This window comes from Priapulus caudatus, unplaced genomic scaffold (assembly GCF_000485595.1).
Source record: "Priapulus caudatus unplaced genomic scaffold, Priapulus_caudatus-5.0.1 Scaffold815, whole genome shotgun sequence".
Lineage (NCBI taxonomy): Eukaryota > Metazoa > Priapulida > Priapulimorpha > Priapulimorphida > Priapulidae > Priapulus > Priapulus caudatus.
This window is the reverse complement of record NW_014577876.1, coordinates 77,160-93,121: the sequence shown is the minus strand read 5'-3', so window position 1 is coordinate 93,121 and position 15,962 is coordinate 77,160. Positions and strand designations below refer to the sequence as shown.

The 15,962-nt window shown below is 42.6% G+C and overlaps 2 protein-coding genes across 2 annotated transcripts; one reads left to right on the top strand and one right to left on the bottom strand.

The window, feature by feature from the left end:
• Positions 1-928: 928 nt before the first annotated feature.
• LOC106813728 (nuclear receptor-binding protein-like) lies at positions 929-9,640 on the top strand (the record flags this gene model as incomplete). Its single annotated transcript, XM_014817941.1, has 12 exons — positions 929-1,042; positions 1,446-1,576; positions 1,816-1,910; positions 2,119-2,202; positions 2,542-2,606; positions 2,991-3,092; positions 3,508-3,640; positions 4,340-4,433; positions 4,640-4,693; positions 5,335-5,512; positions 5,839-5,958; positions 7,207-9,640. Coding segments are annotated over 12 exons (1,317 nt in total), but the record flags the coding sequence as incomplete, so codon positions are not given.
• Positions 9,641-9,815: 175 nt separating this feature from the next.
• Positions 9,816-11,790, bottom strand: LOC106813734 (cell death specification protein 2-like). The gene has a single exon (XM_014817952.1). The coding sequence runs from the start codon at positions 11,727-11,729 to the stop codon at positions 11,433-11,435; it is 297 nt and encodes a 98-aa protein (XP_014673438.1). The 5' UTR covers positions 11,730-11,790; the 3' UTR covers positions 9,816-11,432.
• Positions 11,791-15,962: the final 4,172 nt, after the last annotated feature.

Here is a 15,962-nt window from a genome sequence, read left to right as displayed (position 1 = left end):
TTCTATGCCAGTTTTATTAACTGCACCTGCTCCCCACTGCTTCCACGAAAAATGGCTAACAAAACGCAAAATGATCTATAATCATTTATAAATAATAAAATATGGTTTTGATTGGCATAGATAGACTACAGATGATATACCTATAGATGATGATGATGATGACCTATAGATGATATACAGGAATCAGAAGAAAACATAGATACAAATAATGAGAACACAACTTGACAAAAATGGAGACACAAAATTGGAACATACAATGGGAGTACAATGGGAAATAGTACAATGGGAGTAGGCGAAATGGGAACATTGCCGATTCTGAGAGTAGACGAAATAAGAGTAGGCGAAATGGGATGTAGGCAAAATGGGTGTAGGCGAAATGGGAGTAGGCCAACTGGGATGCTACCGTAGTCGCATGCAACACATACCTTCTCCAGCTCATCCTCCGGTTTGTGATCGACCGACATGTCGATGGCCTTACCCGCGCGGCACACAACGCAGCGGCTGTCTCCGGCGTTAGCGACGTATAGCTCGTCTCCGTGTATGAGGCACACGACAGCCGTACAACCGCTGTCCATTCCCGGCTGAAAAACGTAATTAATGCGTTCCTGTTCTCACACCTCCTCAGTCCATACACCACCTAACCCTTCCAGTACGGTAACAAAGAGATTTAATTGATAACGATACCTATGTATATCAAGAGCTAATAATACCTAGAGTGTACAACGGAAAAACGGGAAAAATAGTGCTATTTCACGACATGATTATTCTACTTTGCCTGCGAGTCTAGAATAATTTTATGGTATTGCATTAAGCATATAAAATAGCTTATTTTCGGCATATCAATTTGTGAGAACGAATATAGGCATTAAAAATTAATCAGTTCTTTTATGACATGACACTTATGCAAAACATGTAAATCTCACTGTTTTTACAGGACAAGATCAAGCAAGTGTTTGATAATCTCACACAGTTGGAGCATGCAAACATCGTCAAGTTTCACAAGTACTGGTGCGACACAGACAGAGATGCGGAAAATCCGAGGGTAGGTGGCTAAGTACACATGCTCAATACCGGGCGTTGTTTTCTCTCTGTGCCCTACTGCATGTTGCATCACAATTGTAGATTAAAGGATGTGTCAGGAAATTGACCGCCTGTACGCACGGTGCTAGCGCGAGCGAACGTGACGCGAATCCCTTCAAGGACACTGAGGCAGTCAGAGTGACTGCTACATGGAGCGTGGGTCGCCAGAGCGAGAAGAGTGGTGGTGTATGGCGTGTGTCGTCAGAGAGACAGGAGTTTGCTACATGGAGCATGTGTCGCCGCATAGACTATCTATGGGAGACTATCTATGTCTAGACTATGGGACTGGCTATCCCGTCATGGGGAGCGAAACCCTGACAGAAGGTAGTGCACCATGTGAAATAAATGTCGTTTGTGTTTTGCAGGTGATATTCATCACTGAGTACATGTCGTCCGGCTCGCTGAAGAAATTCCTGCAGAAGACAAAGAAGAACAATAAGACGATCAATGCCAAGTCTTGGAAACGCTGGTGCACGCAAATTCTATCCGCTTTAAGGTAATTCTCTGGGTTTAATCACGGCAAAACTGGCAGCTGGTTGATGGTAGCATGACTAGTAGTTAGTTCGTGGTTGCCCATGTACCTCACAATCTAGGGCAGAAATTACCAAAAGAAATTACTAGAAAAAGGGCACCCATTATGGTAAAGTGTTCATGGTACACTTGTGCTTAGTCATGGAATTTCATAGCTAGTGTAGACCATGCAAACTCACTCGGTTTCCGTTTATTCTTTTTCAGTTATTTGCATTCCTGTGATGCTCCTATAATTCATGGAAATCTGACGTGTGACACAATCTTTATTCAGCATAATGGACTTATAAAGATTGGCTCAGGTTAGCTACTATCTCACCCATGTCAGAACAGACTAGTTATTAGAAAGCAGTATTTTGTTTAAAGCATAGCATACTCTCATGTTCATTATATAGATATGTTCATGATAGTACGGGAAGCTTTCTCCTCTTTCACCCACTCGCCTCCCCCGAAATTCCCCCATTAATTTACTTGTATCGTTTTCTTATTCACGTTATTTGGTTGTTTTAGTTGCACCTGATGCGATACACCAGCATGTAAAAACCTGCAGACAGGAGAAGAGGAATATGTATTATATTGCTCCAGAGTACGGAGGTAAGATTTATGTTGAATGTTTGTTTTGCTTGGTACATATAATGTATTGCCTACATAATTATGTACAGTCATTCAATTTGTAAAAAAAAAAGAATGGGAAAGATCAATAAAATTGTTTGAGTTGCCCCCTTTTTGGCAGGTCGGTTGGGTGAGGGCAAACAAACAATATTTTTATTATGGCCTGGTACAGTTTCACATAGACACAATTAGGCGCATGTATTTCTACTACTCCGTTGTCGGAAGGTGAAACGTACCACTGTAAAAAACGCATGTTTATGTCCGATTTTTGTGAAGCTTGCACACGCATTTAAATTTCTATGAATTCTCGCTGTTTTACAGCTGCATCCTGTTCCGTGGTTACACCTGCAGTCGACATATATGCTCTGGGAATTTGTGTACTGGAGGTAAGTTAGAGCAAAATAAACCATCTCTACATAACTTTACTTAGCTTGTGTACGAGATGTGGTTGGGAAGATGCAAATTTGTAGTCGATGTTTTGTGATCTATAGTATAGTACAAGTGCAATAGGTCCCCTGAAGTTATTTAAAAACATGGTGTAATCGTCCAGCCTTGCTGCATAGTGAACACAAATGCTTTTCCTCCGTCACACGATTCGCTTGCTGATCATCTCAATGAACTTTAATACAATTATAATGCAACGCCTAGCAGCTCATTGCAACTAGGGTTCGGAGGACATTTCACAGTAGTACTATATATAGTGCGTGAATTTTAAATGTTAAAAAATTTGTAGAACTACCTGAAACCATTTCGGATTTGATTCTTCACAGATGGCAACGTTGGGTAGCATATCAAGTAATGGAGAAGGACAGCCAGTGACAGAGACTGCAATACAGGAGACTATACATGCATTGGAAGATCATCTGCAGCAGGTGTGTGTGTGCGTGCGCGCGCGCGTGCATGTGTGTGTGTGCATGCATGTGTGTGTGCATGCATGTGTGTGTGCGTGTTCGTGTGTGTGTGCATGTGTGCGTGCACACTTACATGCGCAAGTGGCCGAATTGCAGTAGGATGCAGTGAAATACAAAATTAAACCATAATATTTGCTTAACCTAAGAAATAACAGTAAAGACTAAATCAATTAATTTTGCTGTCAGTAAATTACATTGGACCATAATTTTTCATTGAAATTAATCGTAATTAGCACGCATTGAAATTAGACATTAGCTTAGTTTAAAAAAACACGGCCACCCACTTTTTACGCCAACCAAGATAAAGTGTTTGGCTACCATTGGTATACCATTTGTCTACAATTGCAAACTTTTTTTTCTCATTAATTTCCTCTAGGATTTCATTCTGAAATGCATAGAGAAAGATCCGACGAAGCGACCCACCGCCCGTCAACTTCTCCTTCACAAAGTTCTGGTAGAGGTGCATTCACTGCGGCTTGTGGCTGCCCACAAGCTCATACAGACGCCCCGTAAGTATGTCGGGCAGCAAGCATCCACGTATGCATAGCAGACCTGCCAACCCTTACGATTTTTTCGTATTCCTTACTAATTCCAAGTTGTTTTTACGAATGTACGATCAAACTGAAAAACTTACGATTTTTTACGACTTGAAAATTAATGTGTTGTTTACATTGTGAGCCGAGAAATATCTGTCGATTGTGGGCGCAGCCATATTGGATCACGCATTCACGTTGTTCTCGCGTGATCTAGAGTTAGTCCCATCATTCATTGCGCGCATAACATACAAACAAAATGGCCGCCTGCTGCAGGAAAAGAAAAGCCTTACTATTTTCATGAATCACAGGTTGGCAGGTCTGCCACGTATGCATAGTCACAATATGGCACGTAGAGGGTGAGTGACACCCATCGAAGTATGTTTCCTGTCTTGATTCGGGAATTCTTGCATAAAACCTTTCAGGACTGGCTTACCCTGTTCGCTACTTGATTTGAAGGACCATGAACTGGCTCCAAGATTTTGAAGACATTTTCTGAGAGAAAAAATTCAGCTTATACCCGACACAATGCTTAATATTTGTCTGACATGCATTCTGTATTTTTCATTTCAAGAGGACATCATCAAATGCACTCTGCTGCTCTGCTGCACTAGTTATATAAGACGCTCCTTATATTAATTGGTAACAGGTTGTGTTTATTGTGTTGATGGCTAGATCTGCTAGAGAGTCTGACGGATGAGTCTTTTGAGAAGAGTGCCGACACACAGTGTGCTAGTCTGGTCATGAAAGGTGTCTCTCATAAATACAAGTAAGTTGGAGAGTCAAAGCTGTTTCGCAGGTACTGACTGTCTAGTTGTTAATTAGTTCAGAAACAACCACAAACACTCATGGCATTTGTTAACTGAATATGTGCGCTGATGAATTTTTTATTTTATAGCCATGCCCATCTTTAACCATCTGGTTTCGCACTGTATTAAGGAATCTGAAAAAGATGTTGCTTTTGTGCATGTTTAGGTACATGGATTTCCCTTTTACTGAAACACTGGACAAGTTCATTGAAGATGTGAAGTGAGTAATTAATAACCATAAGTTCATTCGCCTACCACATATAATTATGGAATCGGTTTGAGCTGAAATGTGATTTTACCTGTTCTTTTCCAACCAACAGTACTGCATTTTTCTGCTATAACTAAGGAATACGTTTTTAACAAATATTAGTGGCTAGTAGCTGGGATCTGGATTCAAATTCATCAATCAGCATTGTTTAATGCATGCTTTTTCTCCTGCACACCACTGTTACATAATACATGCATCAAACAGTTATAGATTTAAGGAAACTAAAGATATAACTATGGACTCGTGGGTAATATACTTTGTTTATGGATAAGGACTCTGATAGTAATATACTTTGTTTTAATATAAGGGACCTTGTGGTAAGTATACTTTGTTTATGGAATAGGAACTTGTGGTAATATACTTTGTTTATGGATAAGGACTTGTGGTAATATACTTTGTTTATGGATAAGGACTTGTGGTAATATACTTTGTTTATGGATAAGGACTCGTGGTAATATACTTTGTTTAGTTGGATAAGGACTCAGTGGTAATATATTGTGGTAATATACTTTGTTTATGGATAAGGACTCGTGCACATAACCTTAGTGGTGATACGAGACAAATGTCGTCATTAACCGTGCGTTCGTCTGCAGGATTGGAATCTACCCGCTGACGTTGTTTGAGACTCCAGGAGGTACGCGTCCGAGGGCGGAATCACCAGAGGTCGCTGAAGCTGTCAAGTCGGACACGCCGGATCCGGACGTAGAAGTGAGGCGTGTGACAAACATGCAGTGCAAGGTGCATGCAGAACAGGAAGGTCAGGGCTTACAGGTAAAGTTAAAGTATTTTCTCTGTCGGTAATGAATGATATGTAATTAGAAAATGATTTTTTAAGGAGAAGAGGAGTGACAGAGAGATGGGGGGTAGCGCTAGGGGGTGGGGGTTATCACGAGTATTGAACATGCAGTGCAAAGTACACGCAGAACAGGAAGGTCAGGGCTTGCAGGTAAGGTATTCTCTCAGTCGGTAATGAATGATACGTAATGAGAAAATGATTGAGGCGGAGGCAGGAGTGACAGCGAGATGGGGATGGAACTACATATACTTTCAGCATTTATACAGTAATTCAAATTGCCTTTTCACTTTTGTTTCTGCAGCTGACACTTCTGCTGAAAATGGAAGATAAGATGAATAGAGAGTTGAGCTGTAAGGTGTTGGATTCTGATAGTAGTGCGATGCTAGCTGAAGAATTGGTACACTATGGCTTTATCAATGAGGTAAGTCCTAGTAAATCTGCATGGACAGTACTGTATATGCCATATTTTTCACATACAGATATTTTCGCGAATTCAGACTTCGCGGACAATTTCGCGAGTGGTTAATTCCGCGGCCGGTGAATTCCCGAATCAGTGAAGAACAGTGTATTGTTGTTTTCGCGGTCGGGGACGCATTCGCGAAATTCACGAAAATTAAACCACCACGAAATATACAGCGTATACAGTAACTGAGAATATTAGAAGTCACTATTTATAGTCCAGCCTGGACTGTAGAAGGTTGCTATACTTACTACATTAATTGCCACGTGGCACAGATGTTGATACTGCACATTAGATAGTGGTTCCCTTGTTGCCACGTACTGAATTTTGTTTAGGAGGAGGACTGCACATACATAGCACATAGCGCACTTTTGGTTATAGTTTTAGTTCCAACATATTAGATAATACTAATAAAAAACTGTACATTTGGAATTCCAAGCTCAGGGGTAGAAATTAAGTTTTGAACAAGGGAGTCCAACGGACTTCCTACTCTCAAAAAGAGGGAGTCTGCAGTCTGAGTTTCAAAATTAAAGATATTAACAATAACGCATGTGCTTATTTATAAGATTCATGCAGTTGCACGTCTGCCAAATTTTCTTTGGACATTAGCTGAAAACGTACAGTAATTCCGCTAGGCCGTGCTACGGAACGAACTAGTTAGTATGGCAGAATTTTTAGGGAGTCACACGGACTCCTGCACATGTCAAATCGGGGAGTCCGACAGTAAATCAGGGAGTATTTGACTCCGGACTCCCGTTAATTTTGCACCCTGCAAGCTTACATTTGATGCTTGCAGCCTCACAACACTGAACAGGGAACCATTGCCACCTGTGCCACCTAACTGACCCTTTTTCCAAAATACGAAAGTGGTCATTACTCAATAGAAACAACTTTGGCTGTATACCTCTGCTCATCCTCTATGGCAGTGCTTCTGAAACTGGTGAATAGTTCACCCAAGGGTGAATAGTTCACCCAAGGGTGAATAGTTCACCCAAGGGTGAATAGTTCACCCAAGGGTGAATGAAATTATTTAGGGGTGAATGAAACTTACCAAAAAATATGAGGAAATTTAGTCGCGGGTGAATGAAATTTCGTGAGGGTGAATTTACACTGAAATGGTTTAAGAAGCACTGCTCTATGCAATGGCTTTTGTGTTATCGTACGTCGTGCTGTGTGATGCTATCACGTGTGTTGGCGTTGACTTTCCAGACTGACCGAGAAGCTCTCGCAAAGTTAATAGATGAGAACATAGAGACGTGTCGCAATCAGGTCGTGGGCTGCACGTCTCTGCCGCTGAGTGGCAGCGACCAGGCGCTGACACAGACGAAGAAGCAGGCACTAGGAAGTACGGCATGATCGTGACCACCCATTCCCTTATCTGAGCTTATACGCTTCTCACTACATATGTGCGCATCGGTGGCGCCATCTCTCGGCTCATTCCATAGCTAAAGTGGGGCAGATGAAAGTGTGGCATACTGCGGTGTTTTGAGAGTGTGGCTACCGTGTATTCTCGCTGTAGCAGTTCTATATGTTTCCCGAAGCAGACGCCTGCGGTGAAGTACGTAGTGATGTACAGTCAGGCTTCGCATAACGATGACCTGGACAGTGTGGTTTCGTTATAATGTCGTTAAGCTACTCGTTAAATACCCGTGATTATTACAACGAATTCTTTAACGACTCGGCCGATTTATCACCCATCACGATGCTTACGAACAGGGCATGTCGTGTCTATTACGGCACAGAACAGCACAGATCTCTGTCGATTTATACGATTTTATTGTCAGATATCTAACAAAACTAATATTGACTTCATTATTATTGATATCTACTATTGATATGACTATTGATATCATTATTATATGTTATATATTAAATTTGGTAGAAATATGCCCAAAATTTTGTGATATCTTGACGTAAAAAATCGTAAGTTACATGGCGGTTGTTCAAAATTGGCGTATTATGCGCTGCTTCACCTGAATCCTATAATTGATTATCTCCGCCTGATTTTGAAGGGCGTTCGTGGTGAAAAACAACTTCTAAGAACGGAAAGGAAGCCCTCTCCTCATCCCGGTGACTCCACCCTCCTCTCTACTACCTACTGTTCACACGCTCCTCTGCCCATCAGTGAGTACTGAAGAAGATTTTATTATCTTGTTAATTAATTTAATTAAGTAAACACTAATTTCGTTTATTTGTCTTTTTGGATGTGTACCGTATATTTTCTATAAAAAATTCGGTTCAATTAACGTACGGTATATGTGATGTAAATGTGGAGGAAAGGGCGGCTGGAGAATGTTTCTAGCGTATTATGTTTCCTATGAGGAAACTTTATTCCGTCAACATTGTTTACGTTAACGTTGTGTTTAACAGAAACATAACGACAACGTTGAATTAGGAGTCTGTGTTTTAAATTGCATTGCTCAAAGCCTAGTGTTTGTCTGAGGCATAACTGCAAGCAAATGAGAGTGACTGGGTTTCGGTTTCGCATTTAGATGCCAGTTTTTCTTGACATGCCCACACATGCGACTGGTAGCAACTTAAAAAACTGCAGTTTCTATGAGTGGAGTATGTTCTACTTTCTTGTATATGGTTGCAACTGGATCCAGCTGCCATATTATTTATATATTTAATATTTCTATAAGGAGCAGTTGCTATATTGGTTTTTTAGGTCTCACCGCTAAACTTGCATTTTCGTTTATTTGCTCCGTTACTTCTTTGTGTTGCTCGTAGTTTTTTCACCGATCACTTGTCGCTGGTGGAGGCAGACAGGCTTCATAAATCGTAAACCAGTTTCTAATAGTTGAGTTGTTATCAGTCGCACAACCAAGATACGCTAGATCTGAACTGGGTCACATCATCTATATATATAGTAATATATAGATATATAGGTAGTATCAGGAGCTTATAAATGGATTCCATTTATAAGCTGCTGGTAGTATGTGTATATCTGTATATCATGGTGTACACACATGAGCACTCGTGAAAGAACGCGTCCGATTATCAGCACCCAAAGACTAGCAGCGCGTGTATCATGTGGGTTAACTTGCATAGCATTACCCTTAAAAATACGTAGCATAGGAGAATGAATTGCTGATTTATCACTCGCTTGCATTTGCTTTTCCTTGCTATGAATGAATATTCAGGATGTCAAATCTGCATGGCATGTATGACATGTCTTGCGTATGGGAGTTTCCTAATCTCAGTACATGTTTTTGGGTTGTTGTTTATGCGTGTGTTACCAGAAAAGACAGGTTTTGTGTTCAGAAATGTTTTCAAGAGCTACAAAAGAGGATTTTCGATTTGTTTTAGACAAGTATTCAGAATTGTTGAACACCAAACATGGAATGCCATAAAACTTTTCGCTGCTTTAACAGTATGTGTGTATGTATTATTTAAAAGGTATATATATCTAAAATATGTAAAGAATGCATATAGACTCATGCAAGTACATGCGTGCGTGCATGGGTGCGTGCGCGTGTGTGGCATTTTAAATGTACAGTTCGATAGCACAAATGGATATGCACAGGTGGATGTGTGCGTGGGAGTGTTCCACGTAAGATCTGTTGACCAGGTATTTGTTAATAAACTTAGCAGTTTGGCTAATGAAGAAATAAATCGCTTGGCTATCTTTCAATTCAGTTAATCACGTTGTAATTTACAGTGGTGGTATAAATCACTGTAGCACTAATGATGGAAGTACGGAGCTGCATTTATGTGCGTGTGCGCATGCGTGCGTGCGTGCGTGCGTGCGTGCGTGCGTGCGTATGTCTGTTAGTTTAGTTCGCAAGTACAAATAAATAACAGGTTTACGCGCAATATTATTGTTCTCAAACCACACACGGAAAGTTTATTGCTCGTTGATGAACTCTGGCTACAGGTGGCGCCAGCGTACAACCGTACTCCGGCATGACAGAAGTTCGCGAATGCAAGCTCGCCGAGTCTGCGGGCGTAACTAATCAATATAATAAGATTCGTATTTACAAAACGCAAAAAAAGAGCATAATAACAGATCAATATAGGTATGAAACACAACTAACGCTAATGCACAACGTAAACAAGTGGCGTTGATTCCATGCATCGATGCAATATCATACACCGATACACTTGGAGCGCACACACAATCACACGCACACACACATATCGAGTGACATCTTTGATACATATACATTTAGGCCGAGGTTACTGAATATGTTTGTAATTAAACTAATTTCCTGCCGATAGACTATATTATGCTAAACCTCTTCCGATAGGTAGTGCTTCGATCGCGCAATATGTTGACCACGTCTTCATGACCAACGGTCAGAAATATGAAAAAGTGACTTTCTTACAAATAGTGTGGTCCCGCCCAATTGAGCAATATAGTAGCAATGAAAGACAGCCTTTCTACGAAAGCCCAGAAGGCTTTCTATGACCAAAGAGCTTTTTATGACCAATCAAATCATTCGTTACTTTTCTCTCCAAAGATGGTCAATTAGAATACAGATTTCATTCGAAAGTTATGAAGTAATGAAAAGCTTCGAAATCTGTAAGTGAATTGAATTAGAAATTACGAATTTCGCATGCCTTCTAGGATTTTGTACTATTCGTAACCCTGTATGTTCGCATGAACTTTCCCGCCGAGCACGGCACTTGCGTTGACTAGTGTGCTCGGCGTTTGCCTCCATTACGCCGCGCGTTAGCAACAGCACGCGGCTCACGGATAACTTCAGTACATCGAACCATGTCTCACCGACGTGGTGTGACGCATTCCTGCAAGTGTATACGCGGCTACACCTTCACTTAACGTTCACTCAAAGGAAACGGCCTGCATGAAAAACTGGCCGTTCTATAGAAGCAATAGTACATAATAGAGATCTCTGTTATGTACTATTGATAGAACGTATCATTATATAACTGCCACTTATGAGAAACATCGATAGCTACCTTTATAGACATGTGGTCTCTCTATAATGGTAGTTGCACAGATCTGACAATGTGTCGTTGTGTGTGGGTTGAGCAAGACAGTACAATAGGCGATAATGTTTGTCCATTTCTGACATCTACGCATTCCCCAACTCGTCCATTTGCACACCGATGTCTTACCTATGTCTCTCTGCAAACAAGTTATCAGTATAACGCCTACGAACTCATCCACTACATACGGCGTCTTTGCAAAAGCTCGCTGGCTATTGTAGCGCCACCTATGTACAGCATGCAGCACCGCCTCTCGCTCGAGACGGGGCGACACGCATGCGCGTAGGTGACGCCACCTATTACTGGGTGTAGGCGATGCGGCACAAGTGGCGCCACCTGTTAGTGGGCGCAAATGATGCATCGCTGGTGTCGCCACCTGTTAGATGACGCATCGCCGGTGGCGCCACCTGTTACTGGGTGTAAATGATGCATCGCTGGCCGGCGCCACCTGTTAGATGACGCATCGCCGGTGGCGCCACCTGTTAGTGGGTGTAGAGGATGCAGCGCAGCTTGTCGATCTCGCTGCGCAGTAGGGACACCTCTGTGCGCAGCTGCAGGTTCTCCTGCTCCAGGTAGACTACCCTGCACGCCGTCTGCTGCTCCTTGCCGCGCCGCGACTCTCGCGACCGCTTTGCCGACGTGTTGTTCTTGCGTCGCCGGTCCCAGTACGTGTTGTCCTTCAACTCTTCCGGCGTCGGCGTCGCCTTCTTCTTCGACGGCGGCGGCGCTGCTGTCGGCGGAGTCGTCGTCGATACGCTGGGCGTGGGCGAGGCGGTCATGGAAGAGACGACGGTTGGAGCACCGTACGGCGGCTGGGGGAGGAGAGAGAGAGGGGGGTTGATTAGAACACCGCTAGTAGTAGTAGTAGTAGTAGTATATTTTATTTATCAAAACAGGGTAGCTACAAAACAACAACAATGCTGGTTGCAATAATGTAGGCCCTGTTATCATACATGATATATCACTTTTACACACACACACAATGAAAATGTAATAATAAATGTACTAAAGTAGAACTATAATTAGATTAGAACGCCGCTAGCGCCACCTTGAGACTCATGCACGTATAGTCGTGAGCTAAATACGAAGAGCTATATAGTCGTGAGCTAAATACGAAGAGCTATACAGTCGTGAGCTAAATACGAAGAGCTATATGCGCGTGGAAACTTTTAGTGGTCCTCTATGTTATTTTCATGTTCATCACCGTTTGCTGTACGTGCCACGTTTTGTGCACTAACAAACCAATACCAGAAAATCAAAAGCCAGACGAATAACCGAGAAAATAATTAATTCCTATATATGAGAATAGGGATTAATTACTAATATTATAATGCAATATAAGACATCACGTACATGAAAGCAATTAAAACATGATTAAACGTAATGAGCGTGCACGCGTCTATATGAAACAGTACATAGTTATTAGCGTGGCACTGTCTTTTATTGAAATAGAATTCTCTTTTATCATCGAAAAATTAGACTAAAATTAATGACAATTTATTATAAAGGTGGCACACTGTTTCACGATGAACATATATATTCGGTATCTCGTATCAGTCGACCCAGATAGAGACAGCACACGGTTGTTTGCTTATGCGGTAACCTTGTCAACCCCAGCTCGGTAACGTTGTGTTCACGTAAGCCGCTCTGTTACTCAACATTACTGAGGTGCGTCATATTAAATGCTAGTCATTCACGCGCGCGCACACACTCTCTCTTTTCTCCTCCTCTCTCTCTCTCTCTCTCTCTCTCTCTCTCTCTCTCTCTCTCTCTCTGATAAGGAACGCTAGATTGACGTACCTGTAGTGCGATGTTAGTCCGTCTTTCCACACGCGATGATGTCCGTCTTTGCTCCACGCGAGGCTAGCGCTGCCGTAGCGGGTATGGACAGTGGTCAGCCGATGTCCGCAATGATGGCCTCAGCCTTCCGCGCGAGAAAAGTGCCGTGTTTTGATTGCCGCTGCCCACTGCAACCCTTTGTCCACTGGTGAATGACCAGAGGCCAGATGTTACGCAACGGCCATCGCTTATCTAATAATAGGCAACTGACCATTCGGCTGTGACCATTGTTTGCGGCACATGGGGGCGGTCGGGGTATCGATGTGCCCCTTGCGTGTACCGAAAGAGGGTGCGTACATTTTGCGGACGGGGGGGAGGGGAAGCATATGTTTTGCTGAGGAGGCAGTACCTCGCATGGTTGTTAAGATGCTAGTGACTAGCACCAGAAATTCTTCAAATGTTCATGTTCATGGGAAAACGAGCGTGGTGTCATCACAGTGGCACTAGTAAAGAACATACGCCCCCGCTTAACACATACGAGACCCTCACCCCTCCATTTCTGCCCTCCCCCTAAACTTCTTAACTCTTTCCCCTCTGCGCCCGCTATCGTCTTTCTGTGCAAGGCACGACGCGCTGTATGCTCGACCCGTGGGTGGTGTTTGTTCTTACGGGGGCGTTTTTGATTGCTCAGTGTTTTACCCCCGCAGTCCATCAGCAAATTACCAACTCACAATGACACCTGAGTGTTCCAGCACAATGTTACTTGTTTACGTGGGCATAAGGCACGGGAAAAACGCAAAATGACATACGCTATATATAGGCCAAAGAATTGTTGATCTCGCCCTTTTGTTATTTTGAAGAGAGTTGTGTGAACGCTCTGTGTAAATATACTGCGGAAGTCAATTACAACAATTAGAAAGTTTATTATGCCCTTCAAATATATAAATCTTGGTTCGCACGATCTTGTCTTCAAAAATAATCCATTGAATCCATACATCCATCCAAAATTTGAACGATGATGATTTGAACTATGAACGATAAATTAACAATGTTTAATTAAGATAAGTTTATTAGTACTTCAACTGGTTTATTCAGCACTTATATATATAAAGCTCTCTGTAAAGCAATATAATCTTTGGGCGGGGAGGGGGAGGGGGAGGAGGAGGGGGAGGGTGGACTGCAAACGATATTAAATTTCCTTTTACAGACAACTCTCCTGAAGAGTGTCTAGTGTAGCAGGCAGAATTATGATCTGGGTTAAAATAACGGTTCGCGCATGTCCAGTACTTAAAGATAGAAATGGTAGTTTTCTAGTTGTAAAGTAGAGAGAGGGTACGTATGTAGAATGCCGATACCGAGAACTGACATGAAAAATTATACCATTATATAATTATACAAATATATATGTCATTATTGACCCCTGATTATACCAACCCAATGTAGGATATCCGGCAAATTTTTATTCTGTACATAGAATTTCGAACGACCTGCGCGTCGCCATCGCAAGGCAGATTCTCGCGTTAAAAACGTATAGAAAGAACGAAGTAGTCGAGAATATACCAGCTGTCTATTATACACGTATAATTCATTGCTATACAATATTATAGCTATAGGCATATGCTGGCAATATGGGCATACAGAACAGATCCCCTGCTACAATGGCGACTATCGTAAAATGTAGTTTGTTTTTGCTATAGACTAAGTTCTGGTTTTGCGCATGCTCAGTATCTGACGAAATGAATCGTTTTCTCGTATAGAACTCTTATTATAGAGAAGATTGCCGATATTAGCTTGGTATGTTAAATGTCTATCATACGCACCAACTGTAAAAAAATTATAAGATGCCAATGTAGGACGCCCGAGAAAAATTCATTCTGAGCGTAATCCCATGTTCGATTATAAAGGCCTGACCTTTTTAGTTACATTGAATGGAGTTGCTTCCATTTCTGTGTAATACCACGTAAACCAGCTATAGGAGGTGTACAACAGTAAGCATCCGCAATTTGCACTATTTCGTTTCTAGAAAAGGCATTTTTTGGCATTATTTTTCGCCGAAATTCGGCACTAGAGTGCAATAATTTGCATTATGCACGCAAGTTAGATGTGCTTCGCATTCTCTTTTCCGTTATTCGCAAAATTCACCTCCTACCACTTCGCTTGATCCTTCATCCATTAATCGCACAAACACGCTTACGCGCGCGCAGCGCGCACAAACACGCAAAACATGCAAACGCACAGAGAAAGAGAGATCGAGAAGGAGAGAGAGAGAGAGAAAAAAAAAGAGCGGAAATAGTGAGAGAAAAACAGAACGAGAGTCAGATGGAGAGACAGAGAGAGAGAGAGAGAGAGAGAGAGAGAGAAAGAAAAAGAGAGCGGAAAGAGTGAGAGGCAAACAGAACGAGAGTCAGATGGAGAGACAGAGAGAGAGAGAGAGAGAGAGAGAGAGAGAAAGAAAGAGAGAGAGAGAGATGGGAGAGAGAAACGCAGACGACACTAGTGAGTCACGCCCAGCATCAATAACGACGTCGGTAGCTTACCATCTCTATAGCAACCGCTGCGTGAAGGACTATACACGAAAGCTGCCGATGACCGTGTTAGAACTAACTCTGCTCCGATCCCGCTGCTGTCGCGATGCAAGTGACCGCCACGGCGCAGCGGTCCCTACTTTATATAGCCAAATCTACCTGCCTATTGTCGCCGAGTGCTTAAGGATAATCTCCTACATCTATCTCCGAATTTCTCTCTCTCAAGCTCGCTCTAAATTGCGCTTCGTAATTAGTGTTTTCACATCGCGAAATTACCATGTTCTCTTTCCTATAGCGCGCTGCTCGCCTCGTCGCTATTAGCCGGCGTGATGTCACAAAGCTATCAGTAGATGTCGTCTGCTGATTTCGAACGCTGTCGGCACGCACGCACACAGAGAGAGAGAGAGACAGATGATGATGATGACTGGACGAGGTGACCTGTGTGATGTCCGCACGATCACTGCGAGCGATAGCTGACCGCTGCAGCTCTTAAATGCACCCCTCAGTAACGCACCCCCACTCGACCCCGCCTCGCCGCTGCATTGTGCACCGGGGGGGGGGGGTTACGTAGGAATTTTCCGGGGTGACATAAGTGGGTTTATCCTCGCCCGCTGACAGCGCCTTTCAGGTGAGCGCCGTCGCCGATTGTTCTCGCGATTTTCCCACCAGGTTTAGCATTGTCTTACCCGCACCGTGTTGATCAATCCG

Coding starts and splice junctions, on each gene's coding strand:
- LOC106813734 (XM_014817952.1), bottom strand. CDS start 11,729: ATGACCGCCTCGCCCACGCCCAGCGTATCGACGACGACTCCGCCGACA.